Genomic DNA, 27,670 nt, shown 5'->3' on the forward strand with positions numbered 1-27,670 from the left:
GCGCGGGGCGGGGCCTGGACGCGGGGCCGGCGGCCGCGACGAGCAGGAGGAGGAAGAACATGGCGGGCGCGGCGGGGCCCGGCGGCGGCCCGGGGGCAGCGGGTGGAGATGGAGATGATTCGCTCTACCCGATCGCGGTTTTAATCGACGAGCTCCGCAACGAGGACGTACAGGTACTGAAGTCGAGTCGGGGCGCGGAGGTGGGCGCGGCCGGGCGCGTGGTGGGGAAGGCGGGGGCCGGGTGGGGGGGTGGGAAAGGCCGCCCGGGCCGCGGGGGAGGCCCCGGAGGCCGACGGGGCGCCGCGGGGGGGGAGCGGAAAGCTGCCGGGAGGCCGGGGACCGGCCGCGGGGGGCGTGCGGGCGCCCCGCCGTCACCCTCCCGGGCCTCCCCGGCCTCCCCGGCCTCCGCCCCCCCGCGCCCTGAGGCGGCGGCGCCGCGGGGGGCCCCCGCGTCCGCGGGCGGTTGTGGGCGCAGCGACTTCCCGCCGCGGCCTCGTCCCGGAGCGGGCGGTGGGCGCGCCGCGTGCAAGCCGCGGGCGGCCGGGCGGCCCCAGGCCGAGCTGCGGGCGGAACCGGGCTCCTTCCTCCCGCGCCGAACCGGCCCTGCGGGTTGGGTGGGGAGAGGCCCGGCGACCCCAGAGGCGGCGGCGGTGTCCGCGCCGGCGGAACTACTTGTCCTCGAAAAGGCGAGAGTTCCACCTGCTGCGCCGTCCCCCCACCCCCAAGCACACCCCCCCCATTCCTCGCTCTTCCTAGATTTTTGTCATCGCAGTTTCATTCATTCATTCATTCATTCATTTTTTTTTTTTGAATGGGCTCTTGGGAGGTTTCACCTGAAAAAGAACTTTGGCGAGTGGAACCCCGTATTAAATCGTTAATTATTGGGAGAGATTTAAATAGAAGGCATTTTTCCTGCGCCTCGCCCCTATGTAGGCAACGATCTCGCTTGTTTGCAACTTTTGGTTTGGGGGCTGTGTACCCAACTGTTTCTTCTTTGGAACGGGACTGGCGTAAAATGTAGTTATTTCTCATTTCCCACTGAGAAAACCCCCTTTCCCACTGCCTTCGCTGGTAACCTCGCTTCTCTTGCCAGTCGCCCCTGGTTTGTCTGTTCTTGTGTTTGCTCACCAAGTTTTTAAGGTTATATCCTTACATTGCACACAGTCATCCAGAACTTACATTTTTCCCATCAAAATCCCAACTGTTTCTTTGCTTCCTTTTTCTTTTTTTTTTTTTTAAGCTCCGTCTCAACAGTATTAAGAAGCTATCAACAATTGCTTTAGCACTTGGAGTAGAAAGGACTAGAACGGAACTGCTGCCATTCCTTACAGGTATGTGTGTCTTTATTGAAAGGTAGGCAAATGAGCATTCCCATCTTCTAATGACTTTCACAGCTGACTGTTTTTAGATTTAAATATTATACTGTGCCTGGTGAAGAAATAAAACCAAAATGGGAGAGAGCTGGTTGCAGTGTCGGCAGATACGCTTAGAATTGACTTTTAGTTGATAGAAAATAGTGTGGGGTTTTGTGTTTTGTGTTGTTGTTGTTGTTTTTTAACGGCTACACCTGGCAGTGCTCAGGACTTATTCCTGACTCTGTGCGTAGTGATCAGTCGTGGTGGGGCCCCGGGGGGGACCATGTGGGATGCCAGGGATCTAACCTGGTCTGCTGAGTAAGGCAAGCCTCCTACCCACTGTACTATCTCTGTCTCTCCAGCTCTGATAGGAGATTTTTAGTGTGTGTTTGTGTTTTACCAGGGAACAAACTTTGGGGCTGATACAACATGCGAGTAAGTGATGAGTTGACTGCTGAGACGCATCTCTCTGCCTCAAGCTTAGGCATTTTTAATTCATTCTACAGAACATTCAGGAAAACTATTTGAAAGGGAGAAACTGTTAGGCTTGTGATGGATCATTGCGAAGGTCACACGCGTTGTCGTGTAAGTGTCCAGCTCTGGGTCATCTCTGCTGATGGATACTGGGTTGTTTTCATTTCCAGATACAATTTACGATGAAGATGAAGTGCTGTTAGCTCTTGCTGAGCAGCTGGGAAATTTTACGGGCCTGGTGGGAGGACCTGACTTTGCCCACTGCTTGCTGGTGAGTATATGCAGCTTCCTCTCCTCCCAGACGTTAAAGCAATAGAAGGATCCAGTGTGTGCTGATAGGCATGCTACAGCAGTTTTGATGCAGATAATTTTTATGGCTCTGTCCCAGTGTTAGCTGTGGTGAGGATGAATAATGTAGGCTCTTTAGACTCAGCTCGCCCTTTCTTTCCTTATCTGATGGAATACAAGGCCTTAGTTCTCTTTCCTGCCTCAGTTTAGAGGTTAGGAGACAAAGGAGTTAATTGTTTTTGTGTGTGTTTTACTCTCATCTGGCAATGTCATGGCTTTGGAGTCAATTTTTGTTTTATTGTAAGCATCATGGGACTGGAGTGATAGCACAGCAGGTAGGGTGTTTGCCTTGCATGTGGCTGACCCAGGTTCGATTCCCAGCATCCCATATGGTCCCCTGAGCACCGCCAGGGGTAATTCCTGAGCGCAGAGCCAGGAGTAACCCCTGTGCATCGCCAGGTGTGATCCAAAAAGAAAAAAACAAAATAATAATTGTAAGCATCATTTTTGTGTGTGACTTTGTGAATGTTACAGTTTAATTCCATGTTGTTGACATTTATTTAGTGCCTTCTATATTAGTTACTAAAGTTAAGTATTAATGTTAACAAAGCTGAGGGTGAATGGAATGAAGATTCTGTCCTTAAGTGTTAACAGATAATTGGTATACCTTGTCAGATTAAAAAATAGACACATGCAAGTTAATAGGAGATAGTGATTAGCCCAGGGTTATCAGGGAAGACCATAGAATATAATGTTTGAACCATGTATATATGTGTGTGTGTGTGTGTGTGTGTGTGTGTGTATTTTTGAACTATGTTAGGTGGTGCTCGGGGCTCATTCTTGGCTCTGTGTTCAGGGATCACTCCTGTAGGGTTTAGGGGTACCATATAGAGGTGAACCCCAGTTTGCTGTGTGCAAGGCAAATAGACCCTGCACAATGTACTATCTCTACTCTTATCTCTGGCCCCTGAACTGTATTTTGGAGGGTGACATTTCTGTTTGATGTCAAATAGGCATTTCAAATGTAGCACTGTAGCACTGTCCTCCCGTTGTTCATCGATTTGCTCGAGCAGGCACCAGTAATGTCTCCACTGTGAGACTTGTTACTGTTTTTGGCGCATTGAATACCCCAGGGGGAGCTTGCCAGGCTCTGCCATGCAGGCAGGATACTCTCAGTAGCTTGCTGAGCTCTCCACGAGGGACGGAAGAATCGAACCCGGGTAGCCCCCGTGCAAGGCAAACCCCTACCTGGTGTGCTACTGCTCCGCCCATTAATGCATTAACCTTTTAAATGTAACATGCTAAAACAGAGCATGGTTTTTGTGTTCTATGACGAAGCCAAGCGTCTTAGTGCCTTAAGACTTCTGCCCTTGGTATTCCCTCTAATCTGTTGAGGTTTCTGTTCCTGGCTCCTTTTTATTCAGATCAGTGTCAGTACTCAGAGGCATTTCCAACCCCCTCCCTGCCCCTGAAATAACACTCCAGTCACCACTTAATACATCACCCTATTCTATAATTTCTCTTTTATGGTGGGGGTGAGGGATCCTCCCAGGCGATGCTTAAGAAGTCTGAGTGCCTCTCCTAGTAAGCTGGCAGTTCATTGGCAAGAGCCCAAATACTGGGTGTTGCTCAGATATTCTGGCCATGCTCAGGAGGCCTCCAAGGTTGTGCTCTCACCATCTAATTATCTCTTCTTCCCTGAGTTGTGCTCAGGGAACCTGGGGTTTGGTGCTTGGGGTTGCAATACCTGATCTTCTGGTGCTGAGGTCTGCCATATCCATAGCCCATGATGCTTGAGATTGGCAGCAGGGCTCTAGGTTGTAGTTGGTGGGCTGCGAGGGGGCCCTGTGGTGTTGGAAGTGAAAATGGGTCCTTGAGCTTGCAGTTCATATGTCTCTGACCCCTGAACTCTCTTCCTGGCCCCTTTTGGTTCTTGATTAGTTAGGATGTGAACTCCACTAGATCGAGGAATCTCTGCTTCATATCTTCATGGTCAGACACACCAATATTGTTTTTTAAAAGAGCTGGGAAGCTGAATAGTTTGGGTTGCTGGGGTTTCTGCTGTTGAACCAGGAGAGGTAGGAGCTTCGAAAATGAGCATGAACAGAGCCAGAGTGATAGTCCAGCAGGTTGGGCGTTTGCCGTGCATGCAGCAAACCAAACCAGTGTTTGATCCCCAGCATGTGTGCTCCCCTGAGCACTGCCAGGAGCAATTCCTGAGAGCAGAGCCAGGAGAAACTCCTGATTATCGCTGGGTGTGGCACAGAAACAAAAATAAACAAAAAATAAGCATGGAAAAATAGTTTAGAAGACTATTTAAATGCTTTATGTTTTTTGAAGCTTAGCCTTATCTTGTAGTGATAGAGACTATCCAGTGGTAATGGTTGAGAGGAGGTCAGAGAAGGCAAGCATCAGATCGCGACGGGTTTTCACAAGGAGGAATTTTTGTTTGGGAGCCACACCTGGCTGTGCTCAGAGCTTGGTGCGCTTTGTGCTCAGGGGTCACTCCTGGTAGTGCTGGTGGGATGATAACAGCTATATGCTGTGCATATGTTGATTGAACTGGGTTTGGCCATGTGCTAGGCAAGTACATTATTTGCTGTAAAATTCTGCCCCCCCCCAAAAAAAAAACAGTATTGGGGGGAGGGGTTGGGTGCACACTCAGTGGTCAGGGCTTACTCCTGGCTCAGGGTAGTGCTCAGGGATCACCAAGTATGCCAGGGATCAAACACGGGTTCTCTATGTGCAAGGCAAGCACCCAACCTGCTGTACTATGGCTCTGGCCCCTTCAAATCAGCATTTAAAAAAAAAGTCTTGTGGAATGCCTTTTAGGAAAGGGGTGTGTGTGTGTGTGTGTGTGTGTGTGTGTGTGTGTGTGTGTGTATGATAGGAAAGCTGAGTAAGTGATACCAGGGATTGAATCCAGGACTTTTATGTGAGGCATACTCTCTACCACTTAGCCACATCCCTGGCCCCTGTGCTTTCACTTGATACTGCTGTGTATCACAAGATTTTCTGAGTGTATTATGAGGTAGATGTGCTTTTTTGGCTTATGCTTCTGTTCATCTTAATTTTACATGTGGGGTTTTGAGGGGCAGTCTTAAGCCATGGCTGATAATTCTTAGAGCTTCTTCCAGCTTGTTAAAAGTTGCTCTTGGCAGTGCTCAGGGGACCAAGTGGCCTCTAGTATGCAAACCCTGTGCCCCTACCAGTTGGCCTATCTTATTTCCTGGCCTCTGCATGTGGGCTTTCTTTCTCTTTAGCACTTGCAGCTCATCACAGTGCTAAAATTTCCCAGACTAATTGTAAACCCAGAAAGAGAGATTTAGAGAACCAGTCCTCTTTCCACTTTTCACTGGGCTGTGCCGTGCTCACTGGTCATGACCCGATTTGGTCTTTCCTGTTTTTGAAGCTACAAGCAAGGTTTCCTGCCTTCTCTGCTCTTAGATCTGTCTGAAACGCCTGCTCAGGTTCTGGCTCATAGAACAGTGCTACTTGTAAGTATTGGGGAGGAAAGCGGTTTTGTATTCAGCTTTTAAAGATTGGATAAATTGGTGGTGTGGAAGCCAGTGGACAGGTCCTCCTTGCTTATTCCTGAATGGTAGAATAATACTCTGAAGTCTGTGGACTCAGTGGCCTGATGAAATGTCATCATGTAATTGTGGTGCCAGTGTTGGTCATGCTTTTTGTACACAATCCTGTCTGAATTTGGCTACATCTCTTCAACCTAGTGATTCAGCCCACAATAATATTAATATTGTGTCAAGTCTCTTCCACTGTGTCATTTGTAGACACCATCTGGGAAGTGCCATCTGGGACATGAGATCTTGGCTGTCCTACAGAAGTCGTGTCTTCAGGTTGAACACACCATATGTTATCACTGTGTGAACTGAAAGTAACCATTTGGTGTGGTGTAGTGAACATTCTGGTTACATGGACCCCCTCCCTTCAGTCATTTTCAAAAATGATAATCTGTATCTAACAGAGTTTTCCCCTCTGATTGTCCCTTTTGGTCTGTTCAGCCTCCTTTGGAAAGCCTGGCTACCGTGGAAGAGACAGTGGTCCGGGACAAGGCGGTGGAGTCTCTGCGGCAGATTTCCCAGGAGCACACCGCCGTGGCGCTGGAAGCTCATTTCGTTCCTCTGGTGAAGCGCCTCGCGAGCGGGGACTGGTTCACGTCTCGAACATCTGCATGTGGCTTGTTCAGCGTTTGCTATCCCAGGGCTTCAAATGCTGTCAAAGCAGAAATTCGACAGTAAGACACATCAAGGGATTTTCGGTTATTTGGGGTTATTGGGAACTTGTACCTGATGGGTTTACACGGTGACTTGTTACAGTGAGTGACTGATGGCAGGTTTCTTGGTGGTACCAGCAGTACCGAAAGACTTTTCTGTCTAGTTGAGAACAATTTTAGAACATCTGTCCACATGTGTGTGTGTTGCTGGGAGTGTTTAATCAATGATACTTGATAGGAAGTCCCTACATTATTTTTATTTGCTGCAGGCACTTCCGTTCCTTGTGCTCAGATGACACACCAATGGTACGACGTGCTGCTGCTTCCAAACTGGGTGAATTTGCAAAAGTTTTGGAATTAGACAGTGTGAAAAGTGAGATTGTTCCATTGTTCACTAATCTAGCTTCAGATGAACAGGTAAGTAACGCCTAGTATTTAGGCTACATAGATAAATTTCCCTTGTAGCATGTTTAGAAAATTTCTAGGGAGTTTCAGTTTTCTTATTGGGATTTTTTTTATTTTCAAAATTCATGTTTAATTCTACGCTGAATAAAGTTTAATATTAGACCAGTCACGGTCCTCCCGTTGTTCATCGATTTGCTCGAGCGGGCCCAGTAACGTCTCCATTGGAGACTTTGTTGTTACTGTGTCTGGCATATCGAATACATCACGGGGAGCTTGCCAGGCTCTGCCGTGCGGGCGAGATACTCTCGGTAGCTTGCCGGGCTCTCCAAGAGGGGCGGAGGAATCGAACTCGGGTCGGCCATGTTGGCTGCGTGCAAGGCAAATGCCCTACCGCTATGCTATCGCTCCAGATGTTAACAGTTGTTATAAGGTGGTGTCATAGAATGGGAGCCAGAATTAGAAGACCAGTGGCGTGGAGTTCATGCAAAATTCAATTAGCCTAATCAGTGCCTGAATAAATAGCAGTACTCCTACATTAAAAAAAAAAAAACAGTGGCTGCGTTAAGGGGTAATCTTTGTACATTGTAGGGTTGATTGTTAGATGGGTGAATGATGTTTTCTGAAGTTTTTATTTTGAGATAAACAAGTGCAGCGGGTTTTAGGAAACATGCTATCTGATCCTCTGTACTCTCTCTCGTTCTTCATTTTTTTTTTTTTGAGATGTCTGCATACCATTTTTCCATAAAGACTGAACCTGATGGCATTTCCCATCAACAGTGAATGAGGATTCCTTTTCCCCCACCTCCCTCCCCATTTTTCTCTGTAAATAATTGTGTAACGGTAAGGAAATTTGTTCCTTTAGGATTCAGTGCGTCTCCTGGCTGTGGAAGCTTGTGTCAGTATTGCCCAGTTACTGCCCCAGGGTGACCTTGAGACTTTGGTGATGCCCACTCTTCGACAGGCAGCAGAAGACAAATCTTGGCGAGTCCGATACATGGTCGCTGACAAATTTTCAGAGGTAACTGATTTCATTTACGCTTTTTTCCATTTCACCTTTTCCATTGAGTGTCTCGATACATGATGCTTTCTTTCTGTTTGCAGATGTGCTAGTCTCTGAATATTCTGAGCTAACAGCATGGGGTAGGCAGGGTTGGGGGTGTGATTCTGATGTGGGCATGTTCCTTTCATTCTTTTTTTTCCCCCTTTCTGGGTCACACCCAGCAGTGCACAAGCATTACTCCTGGCTTTGCACTCAGGAATTACTCTTGGCGGTGCTCAGGGGACCATATGGAATGCTGGGAATCGAATCCAGGTCAGCCGTGTGCAAGGCAAACACCCTACCCGCTGTGCTGTTACTCCAGCCTCTGTTTTTTTCATTTTTAGGGACCACTCAGTAGCTTAAGAGTGTGACCTGATAAATTTTATTGCTCTGCTTGGCGTCTGTATTGACAATTTTGGGGCCCATTCCAAGTGGTGCTTGAGCTCAGCAGTTCGAGGCCACCAGCTCTGTGTTCAGATTCTTAGAGTCTGTGGAACTGAGATCAAACCTGGAGCCTTACACATGCAAGTTGTTGCATTAATATTTTAATTGCTAAAAAACAAAGCCAAATAATAACAACAAAACCCAAACCCACATACTTTTGCTCTTTTTGTTTGTTTTTTTTGGTTCATATCCAATGATGCTGGGGTATTTCCAACTCTCTGCGCGAGTTTGCTCTGATAGTGCTTGGGGTAGGTACCAGGGACCAAACCTGTGCACCTCACATGCAAATCATGCTCTTAGTTCATTGACTATTTCTCTGTCTTCTGTATATTTGCTCTTGTACTACACACAGGTTTCTGAATTCTGAATTGGAAGTACTTAGTCACACAAATACAATTTGATGGTTTTTTGGTTTTTTGTTGTTGTTCATGTTGGTCACTTGGTTAGTATACATTGAAGCCTGTACAACTTCTTTTATAGCTCCAGAAAGCCGTGGGTCCTAAAATTACCCTGAATGACCTCATCCCCGCCTTTCAGAACCTTCTTAAGGACTGTGAAGCTGAAGTTCGAGCAGCTGCTGCCCACAAAGTCAAAGGTTAAGTTGTTTAGTTTTCCTTGAGCCTCTTTCATGTTTGTATGTCATAGTTAAAAGTTTCTTGGGGGGAACAGGATTGGGGTGGGGGTGGGGCAGCAGTCACAACTGGCAGTAGTCAGTCAGGTGGACCAGACAGCTCAACTTAGTGCTGGAGGTGTGTCCTGGAGTCTACTAGGACATCTCAAAGGTGGCCGGGGCCTCCAGGGCTATACGTGGTGGTAGTGGGGTTGAGGGGGCAAGGGGTCGTAGGCATCAGACTCAGATCCCTGCACATGCAGAGAACATGCCCTGACCCCTGATCGGTCTCCCATATTAGCCCTCAGTATTGTACTCCAGCTAAATTTTTTGTTCTGGAATATAACTTTAAAAAGTGGAGATGATTTTATGGTATAGAAATGTCACATTGCCATAAAGGGATTTGTATTGAAAGCCAAAAAGCTATTTTACCCTGTTCCTGTTATTTTTAAGAAATCGTTTTCAGAATTGTTTGACTTGATACTCAGGGGCATATAGTTGAGAGAAGAAGTGTAGAGTAAGAGTTCTTGTTCCCTCTTACTGCGTAACTTGCTTAAGCTTATGATTTGACTTGACTTTGTAACTCTTGATAAAACTTGACTCCTGTAATGATTATATAAACATGACTTGTCTTCTCGATTTTAGAACTTAGTGAGAACTTGCCCACCGAAGGTAGAGAGACCATAATTATGAATCAAATTCTGCCCTATATAAAGGTAAATCTAAATTTTTGGTTTCAGCACTATATGAAAATTGTTACATCCTTTGGGTGGGGCTTATAGGGCATACGTGCATTCGTGTTGGTACTCTGGGAACCGTGGGGATGCTGGGGATTGAACCTGCAGCTCCTGCGTGCAAGCTCAGTGAGCTTACCAGTTCTCTTACCACCTTCCTTGCCCGTGTATGTTTTCTCTTTAAGCTCTTTTAGATTAAAGGCAGGAAGGGGTGAATGGGTAAATTATATTGATGTGTGGTTTATGCTTTACTTTTTAGTACTTTGTAATAGTCAATTGCTCTTTGGTGTATAAATTTGTATTAGTAGATAGTCTCAGGAAATGTACCAACTAGTCAATATTTTTAAATTTCTTGGGAGATGGTATGGAAGATTTTATTGTAGTGCAAAAAAAATCGCTTTTAATTTTATTTTAGGAATTAGTATCTGACACAAATCAACATGTCAAATCAGCTTTAGCTTCTGTAATTATGGGACTGTCTACCATTTTGGGTAAAGAGAACACCATTGAACATCTTCTGCCTCTGTTTTTAGCCCAGTTAAAGGATGAGGTAAGTGGCTGTAAATTTCTATTCCTTTGATAATGATTTGGCTTCATTTTGGTTTGGGATTTCACTAAAATGAACCTCAGAATGAGAATGAAGGGATTGAAAAAAAAATTCCAATGTTTTAATCACTGACCATGTGTATGTGTATGTATGGGATTATAAATTTCCCCGAAAATGGGCTGAGAATCTGCGTATGGAGGCATAGCATCTGTACATCCTCTTTCCTCAAGTTCTTCTATGTAGTGATCTCTTCTCCTTAAAGGAGAAGTATCTTTGTTTAATTTAAGTATAGTACAAAAATTAATTATAAGTATTGCTAGCATTTCTTTTTAAAGTGATGCTGGGATAGAGTCCAGGTCTCTTGAGTGTAAGACAGGCACTCTGCTGCTGAGTACAGCGCCCAGCTCAGCAGACATGTACTGAGTTCTCTTTTGTGCCAGGTATGATCACTAAGTGCTATGCATGTATTATATGTAATCTGCAACAGTATTATGAGACTGGTCTTCTTATTGACCCCGTTTTACAGATAAGGATGCTGAGGCACAGCAAGATAAAATTGCTCATGCTCTCAGTAATGCAGACTGGGACTTGAAAGTATGTGATTTGATTTGGGAATCTCTGCTTTATCATCCTGTAGAGTTTTCATGGAAGTTCTGGTTAAGGTCAATGACTTACTTGTTTTGAATCATATATTATATTCTTGATATTTAGTATTTCTTTTAAGACTACTTTTTTTTTTTAAACCTGAACCAATTTTATTTTTAAATTTATTTAGCTGTTTCCCTCTCACATGGCAGTTGAATATTGGGTAGAGAATTGGTTTTTACGTGTATTTTGGGGGCTTATGTCCTTACAGTGCCCAGAAGTTCGTTTGAATATCATTTCCAACTTGGATTGTGTAAATGAAGTAATTGGAATTCGTCAGCTCTCCCAGTCTCTTCTGCCTGCCATTGTGGAGCTGGCTGAGGATGCCAAGTGGAGGGTCCGCCTGGCTATCATTGAGTATATGCCACTGCTGGCAGGCCAGCTGGTGAGTTGTATTGTCCCATGAAGTGACGTGTAGCGTCTCACAGTACATGTACCTCTGCAAGTCAGAGGCCTAAAGAGCTCAGATGATAGTGATCATTTAGGTAAATGTGAAAGTGTGATCAGTCCTAGCCGCTTGTGGCATGGGTTTTAGTCATTCAGACTTGTTCATGAGCTTGTAATAGAAGAGAATTACAGAAACATATTTCATCTCACCACTTGTAAAGGCTGAGACCAAAGTTTCCAAAAGTGGGTGATCCTACTCCTTGTTGCTGAGAGGATTCAGGGAGGCCGTGGTGGCCTTGGGTGCAGTGGGGGTGGGGGTGGGGTTTGCATTTTCTGTTTTTAGCTTAAAGGTGGTTGAGTTGGGGGGGGGGCGGGGGGGACTTTTTTTTTTTTCCCTTCTGGAAAAGGGAGTGCTGTAGACCAAGTAGTTTTGGGAACTTCTGCCTTAGAAAATATCAGTTTTTCTGTATATGTAACCTAGATTTTGTGCTATTTATAATGACTATGAATTCAGTATTATAACTGAGAGGAAATGGGAACAAATCAATTTTTATTTTTGCTCAGGACAGTTTCCCTGTTGGCTTATATTCTGAGCAAAATAACCATATATAAATACTGGAACTTTGTAATGTTAGTATATTGGCTAATTTCCATGTTTGGAATTTCCATGATTGTCTGCTACTGCTTGAATTTCATGATTAGTGTTATTGTGATACTATGGTGATTAAAATTTTAATACTGGGTTTTATAGCCACATTGTTCCGTCCCCCCCCCCTTTTTTTTTGCTTTTGGGGTCACACCCAGTGATGCCCAGATGTTACTCCTGGCAGTGCTCAAGAGAGCATATGGGATGCTGGGAATTGAACCCAGATCAGCCTCATGCAAGGCAATGCCCCATCTGCTATACTAGGACTCCAGCCCCATTTCCCTTATTTTTTTTGTAGTAAATTCTTATTTCATATATCCCTATGCTGGTAGCACTTATACATATACTGTAACTGCCCATTAAAGACTGGTTTGGGTGATAGATAAGTGATCTCATAGTATAGGAACTGGTGTGTGTGCGTGCGTGTGTGTGTGATCTCATAGTACAGGAACTGTAGTGGGGGGCGGGGTTGGAATGGGGGACTGCTGTCTGTGTATGTGTGTGTGGTCTCATGTATGCAGGACAAGTGCTTTACCACTAAACTATGACCCTAACCTTATGATCCATGTTTTTTCCCCCAATAGTGCCTGACGTCAGGGCTGGAGAGTGTAAAGGTTTTACTTAACGGTGCCTTAACCCTGGTTTGATCTTTGTCACTGTATGTTTTCCTGCGCACCACCAAGAGTAACTCCTGAGTACTGCTAGAGTCCCCAACACTTCCCCCACAAACACACCACCCAAGCCCCTAAAACCTTGATGCCTGGCCTTAGTCAGATACTTAACATTTGTTGGTATTTGGTTTTTGTTTTTGGGGCTACATCTGGCTGTGCTTGGAAACCATTCCTGGCTTTCTGTGCTCAAGTGGTAGATTCAGTGCCTGGGATTGAACAGGGTCAATTGCATGCAAAGCATGAACTTTAGCCCCTGTAGTATCTCTCTGGTCCCAGCTTCAATTTGTTAGTATTGTATATTTTGTCTTTCCTTTTTAAATATTTTTATATTAGACATTCAATTTATAAAACTCAGGGCTTTGTGGTTTGGCTTGTGGGTCTTAAGTCAGTAAATGTAATGTTAAACCACAAAAACCAGGAAATTAAAAAAGACAAGGGAATTATACAATCTGAAATAAAAGGGGCATTCTTGAGACCTGACATGGTAATGTAAGTGTGTGCCAAAACTTGCTCATAATCTTAGCTATTTTACCAAATCTGTACTGTCAGAGCACTTTATTCAACACTTCTTCTTATTTAAACCAATGGTCAGGAACATTTTAGGATCTAAAGAAGTGAGAACCATAAACAGAGAACCCAAAAGGGTGGCACTAGGAAGGAATGTGTCCCAGCATTTTCCTGCGTGTTTCAGAAGTCCCAGGGCGGCCGGGCTGAGAGAAGGGGCTAGGGACATGCCTTGCACCTGGTATCCCTGGCTTCAGTCACCACCGCTGCTCTGCTGGATACAGCCCTGCGGACCCCTGGCATTGCTGGATTGAGGATAACCCCTGGATTGAGCATCCACCCCCACCCAAAAGATAAAAGTCCCTGATTTGTATGTGGTTTGTGTCTGGATGAAAGAAGCCCTGTGGTTCGTCTGTGGCAGGTGTGTGTAAATGAGCTCTTTGCCAGCTCATGCAGGGTGTCTGCCTGCTGATAGGAAGAGCAGAGCTGGTAGCATCAGTTTGGCTCCCCTTGTGCTTGTGCTGAGGCCATTTTACCTCTCTTTCTGTCCACCTTCTGCCCCTGCTTTTCCCCATCATCCCAGAAATGCTCTCTTTGGAAATACGGGGTTTTTTGGGCTGGTTTTGTTTTGTTTTTATATACTGTCACTCCCTATGGTGCTGGGGAACAGCAGTTCACCAGCCTGTGGTTTAGTGCTTGTGGTGCTGAGACACCCCCCGCCCCCGCCCCTGGGCCACTCCATTGGTACTCGGGCATCCAGGGCTGAGGTGGATACATAGTGGTGCCTAAGGGCTATGTGGTGCCAGGGGTTGAATTTGGGGTCTTAAACATACCAGGCATTGGTGATTCTTATTTCTTTAGATAGGAGGAGATACCTATTAACATCAGTTTAAGTCTTCAGAAGGGGACATGTTTTTAAGAATTGCTGATACCATTGAGAGATTTTTTTTTCTAGTTTTATAAATCTATAAAGTTGGGCTGGAGTGGTAGTACAGCGGGTACAGCATTTGTCTTGTATGCTTGGCTTTGATCCTGGGGACCCCATATGGTCTCCTGAGCCTGCCAGGGCTGATCCCTGAGCTCAGAGTATCCTCGCCCTGACTATTGTTGGGTGTGTCCCAAAAACAAAACAAAAAACAAAAATAGATCTAGAAAGTGATTCCAGCTAGCCCACATTGCCTATTCCCTACTTACCTGCAGCATTGGGCTTGGCCCTAGGCCCCTTATTTCTTCAGTTAGCAGGGCTTGGATCATCTAACCATCTCACTTACACTTTTTTGTTATCATTATTTTGTTTGTGTTTTTGTGTTTAGGGGCAGTGTTCAGGGGTTATTTTTGGCCGTGTGATGGTGGTTCACTTTCTTTGGTGCTCAGGGTAACATGCAGTGCCAGAAATTGGACCTAGGTCTTCTGTATGCAAAGTATGTGACCGGCCCTTTGAGCTCTCCTAGCTGTTTTTTACAGTTTGTAAATCAGATTCCATGGCTTTTGTTTTAGTTTAGATCACTTTGGGGTAATGTAAGATCATCTTGATTTCTATATCAGGCGATCTGTATTGACGGACTCCTCTGTATCCATAGGGTGTGGAATTCTTTGATGAAAAACTGAACTCTTTGTGTATGGCCTGGCTTGTGGACCATGGTAAGTAGAAACATTTTATTGGATTGTTCTTGCTTTGGGGCCTTATGTGGTGGTGCCCAGGGCTTGATTCTGTCTCTCCGGTCGGATCACTCCTGGAGGAACTTGGGATCTATATGTGGTGCCAGGATTGAACCTGGGTCAGCTGCATGCAAGGGCAAGAACCTTACCCACTGTACTGTTTATCTCTCTGGCCCCGCATAGAAAAGTTTTTTAAAAGTTTGTCATGGAAGGCCCATGTTTCTTAATATATTTTGTTCATATATTTTGTTAAGAACATTTTGTTCATATATTTCCTTTTTAGAAAGGAATCCTAACCCGACCGGTTATTTTTTGCTTTATCACGTGATTACAGTTGATTTTACTTCCTTTGAACCAAGTTTGACCTTTCTGCTTTGTTGTTGCTGTTTTGGGGCCACACCCAGCAATGCTCAGGGCTTGCTTACACCTGGCTCTGCACCAAGGAATTGACTTCTGGAGATGCTCAGGGAACCACATGAGATGGGTGGGCAGTGTACAAGGCAAGCGCCCTACCCACTGTACTGTCTCTCCAGCCACAACGGTTCAGCTTTTTGCCTCTAAATAGACTGATTTAAAAATTTTAAATTTAAAAATCGTAAATTTTGGGCTGGAGTGATAGTACAGTGGGTAGGGCGTTTGCCTTGCATGCCCTGCCCGCTGTGTTTGCTGGGGCTGGAGCAATAGCACAGTGGGTAGGGCATTTGCCTTGCACGCGGCCAACCCAGGTTTGATTCCCAGCATCCCATATGGTCCCCTGAGCACTGCCAGGAGTCATTCCTGAGTGCAGAGCCAGGAGTAACCCCTGTGCATCTCCATCACCAGGTGTGACCCAAAAAGGGAAAAAAAAATCTTAAAAAATTTTTTCCCTTTGATTTTGGGGGCTCACGTGGCAGTGCGCAGGGCTTACTCCTGGCTTTGTGGACTGGAATCACTCCTGGCGGACTCACGGGACCACGTGGGGTGCTGGGGATCAAATCCACTTTGGCTGTGTGCCAGGCAAGTGCCCTGCCTGCTTCACTAATGCCCTGGCCCCTCTATCTTAAATTTTATTTATTTATTTATTTATTTATTTATTTATTTATTTATTGCTTTTTGGGTCACACCCGGCAATGCTCAGGGGTTACTCCTGACTTTGCACTCAGGAATGACTCCTGGCGGTGCTCAGGGGACCATATGGGATGCTGGGAATCAAACCTGGGTTGGCCGCGTGCAAGGCAAATGCCCTGCCCGCTGTGTTATCACTCCACCCCCTTAAAATTTTATTCTTACCTTCTCCATGGAGTGATAGCACAGCAGTAGGGCGTTTGCCTTGCGCGCAGCTGGCCCGGCCGTGCTGGGTTCGATTCCTTCACCCCTCTCGGAGAGCCCAGCAAGCTACCGAGAGTATCCCGCCTGCACGGCAAAGCCTGGCAAGCTACCCGTGATGTATTCGATATGCCAAACACAGTAACAACAAGTCTCACAATGAGATGTTACTGGACCCGCTCGAGCAGTTCAGTGAACCACGGGAGGACAGTGCTACAGTGCTACCTTCTCCATTAAACAATCTGCCCTATTGCTTGTTTATTCGATCATGTTATCTTCATGCTGTCTTTGTATTTTTAGCCACAATAAACTTGGTTGCACAGGGATTGGAATCAGATGAAAGGTGAGGGGGGCCAGGGGTGATGATGGGAAAAGAAACGTTTTTGTGGCCTTCTCTGATGTGGTATGGAGAGAAAGAGGTCAAGTGGCATGGCACAGGAGCCTGGAAGAGGGAGACGTCAGCTTGTGACCTGAGGCAGAGAAGGCCCCTGGATTTCTGGTTTCAGTGAGGGAAAGAGTCACGGCCTCCCCCAGCCATTTGCTTCCCCAGTGCTCAGTGGGGTCAGGCGTTGGTAGGATCAGCCAGGGCAGCGTTTAGATAATGCAATCTCCGGTCCCTTTCTTGGTCCTTCTATATTTATAGCATTATTTTATTTCCTTCAGCAGGCACAGACTTCTTGTTGTGCCACAAATGGTTAGAAATGAGAGCTGGTACTGTTGCTTACCAAAATATGGAGGACAGAGGCCCGGGTTGTAGTTTGGCGGTAGAATGCGTGTTTTGCATGCCTGAGGCTCTGGGTTCAGTGCCTGGCACCCACACTACTCCTTCCAGCTCCCCCTCCCCCCGTCCCCCGCAGCTGTTGTTTCATATAAAACCACTTTATATTTAACTTGTCTTTATGTTCTTTGTCGGGCAGTGGAAAGTAGGCGGGCTGCCCTCTGACAGAGATCAGTGCCAGGCCCCAGGTCTTGACCCAGAAGCCTCATTGGGGTCTGTAACCTCAGATGAGGACCCTTGGGGACTTGTGGCACAGTGTTCAGTGAGCCTCTATTCCATGCTTGGTGGAGACACTAAGCATGTATTATGATTCCACAGCATTATATATATATAATTTATATTATATATATATATATAGTATTAGCACTGTAGCACTGTCCTCCCGTTGTTCGTTGTTTTGCTTGAGCGAGCACCAGTAACGTCTCCATTGTGAGACTTGTTGTTACTGTTTTTGGCATACCGAATACGCCATGGGGAGCTTGCCAGACTCTGCTGAGCAGGCAGGATACTCTCGGTAGCTTGCCGAGCTCTCCGAGAGGGATGGAGGAATCAAACCTGGGTCAGCTGTGTGCAAGGCCCTACCCACTGTCCTATCGCTCCAGCCCATATATTACTTATATATATTAACATTTCATAGAGTATTGAGTATTTTTATCTGTGAATGCTTATGGTGCTATATTTTGGGGGAGTGAAAATAAATAAATGCTTATGTATTTATGCTTCTGCTGGTTCTTTTTGATGTTGTTTTTGGGCCACATTGTGATGGTGCTTGGGTGCTACTCCTCACTTAGTGCTCTGGGGTTGCTCCCAGTGGTGCTTGGGGGCCATGCAGTGTTGGGGATTGAACTTAAGACACTCCCACAATTCACTCCAGTCTATTGAGCTCTTTCTCTGACCCAAATTTTGAGGAAATTAAAAGGTTACAAGTTACAAATTAATTTCCTGATGCCATTTCTTTGCAGGATTGCTTTGTCTGTGGAAGCTAAATATTCCTCTTTTCCTAAATATGTTTCGTCTCCAATTTGGAAGCAGGAATTTAATTCTTTCTGTCTGTTTTATGGGCCACATCCAGTACATTTTTTTGGGGGGGGGGGGGGAGGGAGTGTGGTTGGGGGAATTGCTTCAGATAGTTTTCCAGAGACTGGATAGTTCTGGGGATTGAACTCAGGGCCTCCACATGCAACGCCTTCACTTCAGCTATCTCCCCGGCCCCTGGGTTTTATAGAAAGGAAAAAGTATCAAAGCTGAGTGAGCTTGTATTATGTTAGATACTTGCTCAGAGGAACCTTCCAAATCAGTCAGACCTTGAGGGGAAAAAGAAAGATGGAAAGAGAGAGAGAGGGTTGAAGACAAAGGGAGGGAGGGAGGGAGGGAGGGGGAGGAGAGACAGACAGACAGACAACAGGCAGAGAACTATGGCGTGGCCTGCAAAAATGAGAGGAGGAGCCAAGAACATTGTCGAGTCTGACCAAGTAGAGCCAAGTGCCAAGTAGAGCCAAGTGCATTTCAGGTTGAGATCGCGAAGACTGAGCCTGTTTGTGGTCCATTTTGGTTACTTTGAGAGACACTATCCTATAGTAGTAGATCAGAATAGGAAAAATCCCAAGTGAAGTAACAGAATTAGGGGAGAAGATATCGATGTTCTAGCTAGCTCCACCTTTAGTGGTACGGACTGCGGAGTAGTTTGTGTCACAGCAGGAACTGGATGTGAATGCAGGATGGCATTGTGTATTATGGGTAGCAGAGTGGACTTGAACTTGCTTCTTAGAGCAGGTTGCTTCTCCCATAGGCTTTTTAGGGCTGTTACGTTATCTTGCCTGCTCTTACACAGGCTTTGTGAGAAGAGTTACCTACTTCCGGTCTTGTATAGTAAATGTCTGGTGTTATGGGCACTGATGGCCTCTAATGAGCTCAGTACCTCCTACCTTGGACATACACATTTCAGATCTCTCGAGTAGACAAATCAGTGTGATATGAGTTATGCCCCTGTATGTATTTTTTATGATTTTTATACATTTTATTTTCATAAAGTAGTTCACAATAGTTCATTACTGATAATATTCAAACACCCACCCAACCAGCAGGCATCTTCCCACCACAATAAGAGGGAAATGTGTGAAGGTTGTTGTATTCCATTCTGGGGCCATTTAAGCCAGTAGCACTGTAGCATTGTACCCCCGTTGTTCATCAGTCTGCTGGAGAAGGCACCAGTAACATCTCTGTTGTGAGACATTGTTACTGTTTTTGGCATATTGGTATTGAATATGCCACAGGTAGCTTGCCAGGCTCTGCTGTGCGGGCGGGATACTCTTGGTAGCTTGCCGGGCTCTCTGAGAGGGATGGAGGAATGGAACTCGGGTCGACTGCATGTAAGGCAAACGCGCTACTGCTGTGCTATTGCTTCAGCCTATTTAAGCCCGTATATACAAAAATAGAAGCAAGTATGTTAAAAACCAAACACATGTGTGCTACTTTAGGTACATCAGTGGGCTAGAGTATAAAAGGTCACGTGGCCCCATTTGTGGCCACATGCTCCAGGAAATACTGTATCGCTCTCTTCTGGTAGTTTTATATTATAGTCTTCTGGATCTTGGCCGTTGATGAGATTACATGGCACCAGGGACAGTTTGTGTGTGTGACTTCCAAGCTACTGGAAAACTGGAGATCTGGTGGAGGAGGCCCAGTCCCCATGCGAGCAGGCTTGGAGATCTCAGCCATGGGTCCCACATACCTGGGTTCTACCCACGTATGTTTCCATAGTGTGATTCACCGTGGAGTGAGTTGGCAGTTCTGGTGTGGGTGGGTCCACTTGACTGATGGTGTAAGTAAATTAGATTATGGAATAAGGTTATTATAGAAGCCATACAAGAATGTTTCCCCCTCATTTACAGTGTATGCCATTCGTGAAGCTGCCACCAACAACCTTATGAAACTGGTTCAGAAGTTTGGTACAGATTGGGCCCAAAATACCATTGTTCCGAAAGTGCTAGTGATGGCAAATGATCCTAATTACTTGCATAGAATGACCACTTTATTTTGTATTAATGTAAGTATTCCATAGCTTTTATTACTCGATTCAGTTATTAAAGCAATTATTTAGTCTTGTATTTCTGAAATCTGAACATGTCTTCTCTGTGGAATATATTAGTTTTTTTGTTGTTGTTGTTGTTTTTAAATTGAATTACTGTGAGATACACAGTTAAAAAGCTGTTCATGGTCTGGTTTCAGTCATACAGTGTTCCAGTACCCAGTCCTCCACCAGGTACATTTCCGACCACCAATGTCCAGTGTCCCCAGTTTCCCTCCTACCACCCTCCCCCTAGCCTGTCTCTGTGGCAGGCACTTCTCTCTCTCTCTCTCTCTCTCTCTCTCTCTCTCTCTCTCTCTCCCCCTCCCTCTCCCCCTCTCCCCCACCCTCCTCCCTCCCTGTCTCTCTCTTTCCATCTCCCTCCCTCCTCCCCCTTCTCCCTCCTTCTCTCCTCCCACTCCCTCCCCCACTTTTGGGCATTGTGCTTGCAATACAGATACTGAGAGGTTATCATGCTTGTTCCTTTCCCTATTTTCAGTATGCAGTTCTTATCCAGAGTGATCATTTCCAGCTGTCTTTGTCCTAGTGGTCCCTTCTCTATCCCAACTGCCTTCTCCCCCAGCACTTGAGGCAAGCTTCCCACCGTGGACCAACCCTCCTGGCCCTTGCTTTTGCTGCCCTTGAGTATTAGTCTCATACTAGGTTTTGTTATATCCCCAAAGGAGTCCAATCATTTTATGTCTATCCTCTCCTTCTGACTCATTTCATTCAGCATAATACTCTCCATGTCCATCTGTTTATTTATAAGTCAATTTCATAACTTCATTTTCCCTAATAGCTGCATAATATTCCATTGTATAGATGTACATAGATTTTTTTTTTTTGGTACATAGATTTTTTTAACCAATCATCTGTCCTCAGGCACTCAGGTTGTTTCTTTTTTTTGTTTGTTTTAAATATTTTTTAATGAATCAATGTTATATACTGTTACAGACTTATGGACTTTCGTGATTGCGTTTCAGTCATGACAAGTACCCTTCCCTCCACCAGTGCCTGTTCTCCACCACCAGTGTTCCCAGTATCCCTCCTGCCTCTCCCACCCCATCCCCCACTCTGCCTCTGTGGCAGGCACGTTCCCTTTTACTCTCTCTCCCCTTTGGGTGTTTGTTTGCAGTTTTTTGATATTAAGAATTTCCCTTTCCCTTTGTTGCTGCTGTTGCAATGACCTGGGGCAGAGTGGGGAGGGGAGCTGCCGCAGAGGTGTCATTGTGATGCTTATACACACACACACCTTGGCAGTACTGCCTGAGGCCTTTGCATCCCTCCTTTAGTGCTCATCTCCCACAGGGTTGCTTGCCCTGTAGGTTGCGGTTGTGCACGCACTCCAGGGGTTGTCATGATAGAGTTCCGGTGCTGAAGCATGCTCTGTTTTTGCTCCTCAGGCCTTGCCGTAGTGCTCACACAGCTGCTTGCTGGAGTTTGCTCTGTGTGCCTACACTGACAGCGCCTCAGAGATCAGCACTGTTGGAGTGCTGAAACACATGTGGGTGGCACCAAGGATCAGACTCTTACCTCAGATTTGCATGGCAGGCTGGTGCTTTGACCCGTATCTTCTTCCTTTTGACCCGTATCTTCTTCCTTCTCTTCCCCCTTCCCTCATCCCTGGCCCAGGAATACATATTACACTGATTTCATTTAGATAGGAGATGCTGTCCCTGTTTCAGTGTACATGATAATCTCTAACAGGGAGGGAATCCTGCTTCAGGTGACCCCTTCCCATAATCTGCAAGCTTCCCTGGCTTATTCTTCCCTCCTGTGCTTTTCCCCCAAAAAGAAAAAGGGATTAAAAACAAAACAAAATAATAAACAGAAACTCTAGCAGGAGCCTGGAAATGTGACTTCATAGTAGGGCTCCTGTCCTATAGGCATGAAGCCATCTGGCCGTTCCTGATACCACTGATCCCATTCTGAGCAAGTCCCGGTGCCATGGGGTGCAGTCTCTGTCATGCACTGCAGCTAGTGTGAGTAGCAGCTGCAGGAGGAAGTCAGTGCTGCCACCAGGTGTGCACGTACTGTCCATCCTGACACACAGGAAAGGAATAGGAAAAGAAAAATTAAAGAAATAAGACCTCAATTAAAAAAAAAAACCTCTAACAGTCAAGTCACTCATGAATTCCAGGCTAAACCTGTGATTCTTCTTTTTTTTTCTTTACCACATGTAAGAGTGTGCAAATGAGTTTATATTTTTTCTTTCTGACATATTTTGCTTAACGTAACATACCTGTCACTTCCATCCATGTTGTAGAAAAAGGAAAGAATTCATCTTTTCTTGGGTGTTCTGCTGGGTTTAGATACCTCGTCTTGATTCACTATTTCCAAACCTTGAACATTATAATAAATAACATTACGGTGGAACATACCAACCTGTGATTCTTTGTGTTACCTTCTATCCCTCATTGTTGTGCTCAAATTAGAAAAACTTTTCTCTTGGCATTATTAAATATTAATTTGTTTCTTTAGATTTGGGGAAGCTTAGAAAGAGAAGAGTGCTTTTTATTGTGCCACTCTCATTTCTTCTCCTAGGCACTGTCTGAAGCCTGTGGTCAGGAAATAACCACGAAGCAGATGCTGCCCATTGTGTTGAAGATGGCAGGAGACCAAGTCGCGAATGTTCGTTTCAATGTGGCCAAATCACTGCAAAAAATCGGACCGATTCTACACACTGAGTAAGATTTTAGTACTGTTTTTGCTCAGAAAGCAGCTTGGAATTTTTATCTCTTATATTTTAATTAAATTGCTCTAGTTGGAGGAATTCTCAAGGGGTGCTCAGGGCGCCCAGGGACCTTCTCAGCAGTTCACTGGCCAACCAGGCTGACGGTTCACTGTCATGGCCTGAGGATGTGCTGCTGCGTGCACCCTGAATTATTTACTTTGTGAGTTTTGAGCCAAGTTCAAAGATTACTTCCAGCCAGGTAGTGTTTAGGGGATTGAACATAGGTTTCCTGCTTGCAGACCAAGCACTTGAATTCATTTTACTGTTGCTCCAGCCCCCAAGAATGACCTTTTAGAGAGGAGTAATAAGAGGAAATGAAATTCAGTCATTTTTCACTTAGGGTGGAGGCTTTTTTGGATGGGGGAGTCACACCCGGCAATCCACAGGAGTTACTACTCCTGGCTCATGCACTCAGGAATTACTCCTGGCAGTGCTCGGGGACCATATGGGATGCTGGCCATCGAACCTGGCTCGGTTCGAGTGCAAGGCAAACACCCTATCCGCTGTGCTATCGCTCCAGCCCCAGATGGAGGCTTCTTTAAAGAAGATAATAGTTTGGGGGATGCCCTGCAGTATTTGGGGGGGGGGGTCAGAGCTATTCTCAGTGGTGCTTGGTGTTATGGGGTATATGTGGTGGGTCCCTGAATTGAATTCAAGGTACTTGCCATGCCACTTGAGCCACATCCCAAGCCCTGAGGAAAATAATTTGGGGAGCTAGTTTGATCCTGGCATTTCTGGGTGTGGCTGGTGGCCTCTGACTATTCCTGACCTACGCAGCACTGAGTAGCCCCTAAAGGAAAATAATTTTATAACAGTTTTGAAGGTATTCACTTTTTTTTTGGAGTATATGTTTTGGTCATTGCTTTAAACTGCTGAGAACTTTGGAAATCAATACTTGTCGTTAGTTTTTAACCTTTTAAAATGACCATAGAGCATATATGCCATAAAGCTTTTAAGAAACCTACCTTTCACGGATGACTGTTGGATTTTAGTGCTTTGCAGGAGGAAGTTAAGCCAGTGCTGCAGAAGTTAGGCCAAGATGAAGACATGGATGTGAAATACTTTGCACAGGAGGCTATAAGTGGTAGGTCTTTCTGTGTCTGTCTCACACCTTACGTTGTACTACAGGGTGTGTGAGTGATGCTAAGGGGGTGGCCGGGGGGACAGCTGGGAAACTTGGATGGGGTCTTGGGGCAGAACCACCCTGGCCCGCCATCCTCTCTGGAGTGAGCAGGCCATTTCCTCACTGCCTTGCCTAGCCCTGGGTGGAACTACGATCCTGAGAGCAGGTTTCCTGTGGATTTTACCCAGTTTTGAAAGTTGAACTCCTGCCTAGCCTGATAGAGTGAAGAAATCGACTGGAGTGAAAAGCTAGAGAGCTTTTGGGTCATTGTTGTCATGCTTAATGTTCTCATAGATAGTTTGTGAACTTTCTGTACAACTAACTTGATTTTGTTTGGAATTTTCCAGTGCTTGCGTTGGCATAATAAGGAACAGAAGGGAAGAGACTTTACTAAATTCTTATCACAGATTTCTAGTCAATGTGCTCTTAAACTGAGTGGAGAAAAAATGGAAAACCTTCAAGACCTCAACCAAGCAAATGGCACCAACTTGGAAGAAATCAAATTTCAGTGACTTGATTGTTTCTAAAGAATGAAATGGGATTGTTTTTTACTTGTCTGCCTTGTTGGGATAATTATATGTGAACCATTCTTACTGCTTGTGACCAATTCCTGACACTTCGTATAGTCATTTCTTGATTGTCTCCTACTGACTTGGCAGGGACCATCGAGGCTCCTCATCTGCACTGTAACAGGTTCTGGCCACTTACTACTCCTGACCAAGCTTGCATGGGTTTGGACCCAGTCAGGGTGTGGAATGATTCTCCTGATGTTTACATACGTCTGTATCTGTGTCCATTATTCCAAAGTTAAATATACATGATTTAGAGTAACTTATTTTATAAACACTCCAGGAGATACATTGAAATTTGATTGTAGTGGAAGCCACATTTTCCTGGATAATGATGAACTACATTAGTATCTCACTTGAAGGAGGAATATGGAAACTTGGGCTTCATGTATTGGTTGTTTTGGGTTTTATTTGCTTGATTTTGACTCTAATCATGTCATTCCGAAACCTGAGGTGCAGACACATCTTGCTGCTAAAGTGTGATGTTGAAACCTCATTGAATTCCAGCAGTTCACTGCTGTGACTGCGTTCAAGAATGATTCTCTCTCTCTCTCTCTCTCTCTCTCTCTCTCTCTCTCTCTCTCTCTCTCTCAGGAAAACTTGAAATTTAGTGCCTTCTTTCATAAGTAGTCTGTACTGTTTTACGTAAGTTTACAGTTTTGCGTTCCTAGTAATAAAGGAATTGCCCCTGCTACTGAACTGAGGGTTTCCTGAACTGAGGGTTTCCTGCTCAGTACCTGCTTCTGCTTCCTGCGGTGTTGCATCGGTCCATCCTGCTGCGCATGGTGAGAGCTTTCCTAACTAGTTTCATCACTAATGTTTTTGGTATAAGCAGTACTGGAATCTTACGATTTAAAATGTTTCCTCCTCTGCCACTTTCACAGTTTAACTTCCTTAATTCCTCCAGAAATTTAAGATAAGTAAAGGTTTTGTTGAAGCAAACCATTAGTATGTAAGGAAACCTGTTGAATCTAAGCTAAAAAAATTTACGCTTTGGGCCACAGTGATAGTATAGCGGGTTCTATCCCCAGCACTCTACATGCTCACTGATCCCCACCAGAAGGCCACAGAGCCAGGAAGAAACCCTCAGCGCCGCCAAGTATGACCCAAAGACCACCCTCCCTCCCCCAAAAAAAGATAACATTTTTTAAAAAGTAAAAGTATTTTAAAAGGACTCCTTTACCAGTCGACAAACCAGCTACTAATCACTCTTCAATTATATCAGAATTGCTTCCACAGAGATCTTTTCGAAACTACACCTTTGAAAAATGCAGTCTGGGGGCTGGATACTGCGGTGGGTAGGGCTCTTGCCTTGCATGTGGCCAATCCAGATTCTACCCCCAGCATCCCATATGGTCACCCAGCGCCACCAGGAGTGATTCCTGAGTGCAGTGCGAGGAGTTACCCTGAGCATTGCTGGGTGTAGCTCCAAAACGTAGAAAAGGAATTAAATCGATTCTCCCTAAAAAAAAACCATAATTATTTTACTGAAAATTTAAATATTTCTCTCTTAAATATATTTACACTTTTTATCAAATCACACTCTTTGTCCCTAATAAATACTAATTGGTGAGGTGTTTGTTGTAGCTTATTTTTCTCTGCATCTTGCTTTTTTTGCTTGATTCCTATTTTGGATTGTTTCCTTTATTTACATTAAACCCAGTGAACACTCTGGTCTTATCAAGCCCAGAACTTTTTACATTAAACCATTACATAAAACGGAGTCTAACCAAATACTTTCAAGTTTTCCTTACTTAAAAAAACAAAACAAGACACAAAAACCAGAACATTTAAGATCTAGAAATTACCTGTTTGCAATTTCGACTGCCACATTAACTTACACTAAGTTTCTATTTTACTATCCTCTTGTTGGTTAAGGATTAAGCAAAACAAAACAAACCGTACATTCTCATTCGAATATCCTAAACTATTGTGCATTTTGATTCTAGGTGTTGGGTTTCGTTTGGTATTACCTGTAGGTTATATTTCCTTTATTGAGTTATATTTGAGAGACTACTGTCCTGATTTTGTTGCACAACCATTCATTGCTTTACTCTTGGGTTGAAAATGACATTGGTTTGGGTTGGACTTTTAAAGCCCCTTGTAACCCCTTGGGAGTACTGTGCACGAATCCTTTCACCTTGAGAGTGTCATAAGGGAGAGACCGTGCACCTGGCTTTCTTGATCGTAGGTGACCCTCTGAGCGGCATTGCTCTTTCTGACTTAAAGGGGCCCCTTTTGTTTCCCTTTAGGGTAGTTCTTTGCCTAATGACTCGTTACCTTCTTCTCTGAGAGTTTTCTGATCCTGGCTTCAGTAGACTGTAAGCTCTGGGAGCTCTGTAAGGGCAGGGATTTTGTGTCTGTTTTGTCTTCTGTATCACCCGCACTTCTAAGTGTGGTGTACTTGGTCGGTGCTCAATAAAAATGTGTTTGAATTTCTAAACTGTCTCCTGATTGTTGCGTGTGTGGACGAGTCCGTGAAGGCGTTCCTCCTGATGCAAGGGGAGCAGTGCCCCTGAGAAGTAACCTGTGGCTCTCCTGCTCTCCTCCACATCCCCGTTTAGGCAGCAGCTCCTTTTGAACTCGTTGGATTGTCTTGAGCACACGTTGCTCTCGTGTTTTTCTTTCTGTGTAGCTCACGTCACGTGTGGTCTCTGATCCATTAGGAAAGTGAAAATGACATGCAGAGACCCTTAGGCCTATAAAAATGTCTCCACCACCATGCTTCACCTCAGTGCCTCTTCCTACGGGGTGTGTGTGTGTGTGTGTGTGTGTGTGTGTGTGTGTGTAGGGGAGGGGGGAGGGGGGAAGGAGTAGAGTGAGGCGGGGACCACTTCCAGGTTTAGGAAACTAGATCTTGTTTCTTTGTGCTGCCAGGATCTGAACCTGAAGAGGCAGCTGTTCAGTAAAACTCGAACAGGTTGATGGATAGTTTTAGGGAGATTTGGTTGAAATACGAGCCCTAGATCCTTGGAAACACACAGCCTATACTTGGAGCTGTCATAGCCTAGCCTGAGATCAGTTCTGTGGACCTTGGGGGAAACATGTCATTCCCGGCCCAACAGCTAAGCCATGACTGTGCTTTCTGGTTGCAGTTTTGTGTATTAATTGCTCTCGTCCCATAAGTGAAAGCCTGGTGTTTTCCTATAGAAATGGCCGAGGTGCCGTTCCCCCCAGGGGTGGTAGGGCAGGGTGGCCAAACAAATTGGGTGCCTGTTCCAGCCTCTTGCCTTTCACTGAAATTCCTCTCACGCTTTTTCCTTCTGGCACTCTTAGCTTGAAACTTTGAGTTGCTCCACAGCTGGAAATGAGGTGGAGAGGAGGGATGGAGCTGTTTCTGTGTTCACGGGTTGAGGAGATGAAGTGATTGTGGTCTGACGTTATGTAATTCTTCCTCCCCCCCCCCCCCCCAAATTTTCCTGGGTTCTTATTTCCATCCAGTTCCTTGCTTC

General features: G+C 45.2%; 1 protein-coding gene across 1 annotated transcript; it reads left to right on the forward strand.

Moving 5' to 3' along the window:
- The first annotated feature begins 34 nt into the window (after positions 1-34).
- On the forward strand, positions 35-26,660 carry PPP2R1B (protein phosphatase 2 scaffold subunit Abeta). Its single transcript, XM_056107584.1, has 15 exons — positions 35-173; positions 1,241-1,331; positions 2,000-2,100; positions 6,140-6,372; positions 6,621-6,768; positions 7,619-7,774; positions 8,720-8,834; positions 9,495-9,565; positions 9,999-10,133; positions 10,987-11,160; positions 14,564-14,624; positions 19,617-19,771; positions 22,337-22,479; positions 23,519-23,610; positions 23,997-26,660. The coding sequence occupies exons 1-15, from the start codon at positions 60-62 to the stop codon at positions 24,011-24,013; spliced, it is 1,806 nt and encodes a 601-aa protein (XP_055963559.1). The 5' UTR covers positions 35-59; the 3' UTR covers positions 24,014-26,660.
- The last annotated feature ends 1,010 nt before the right edge of the window (positions 26,661-27,670 follow it).

This window comes from Sorex fumeus, unplaced genomic scaffold (assembly GCF_029834395.1).
Source record: "Sorex fumeus unplaced genomic scaffold, SorFum_2.1 ptg000169l, whole genome shotgun sequence".
In the NCBI taxonomy this organism is placed as follows: domain Eukaryota; kingdom Metazoa; phylum Chordata; class Mammalia; order Eulipotyphla; family Soricidae; genus Sorex; species Sorex fumeus.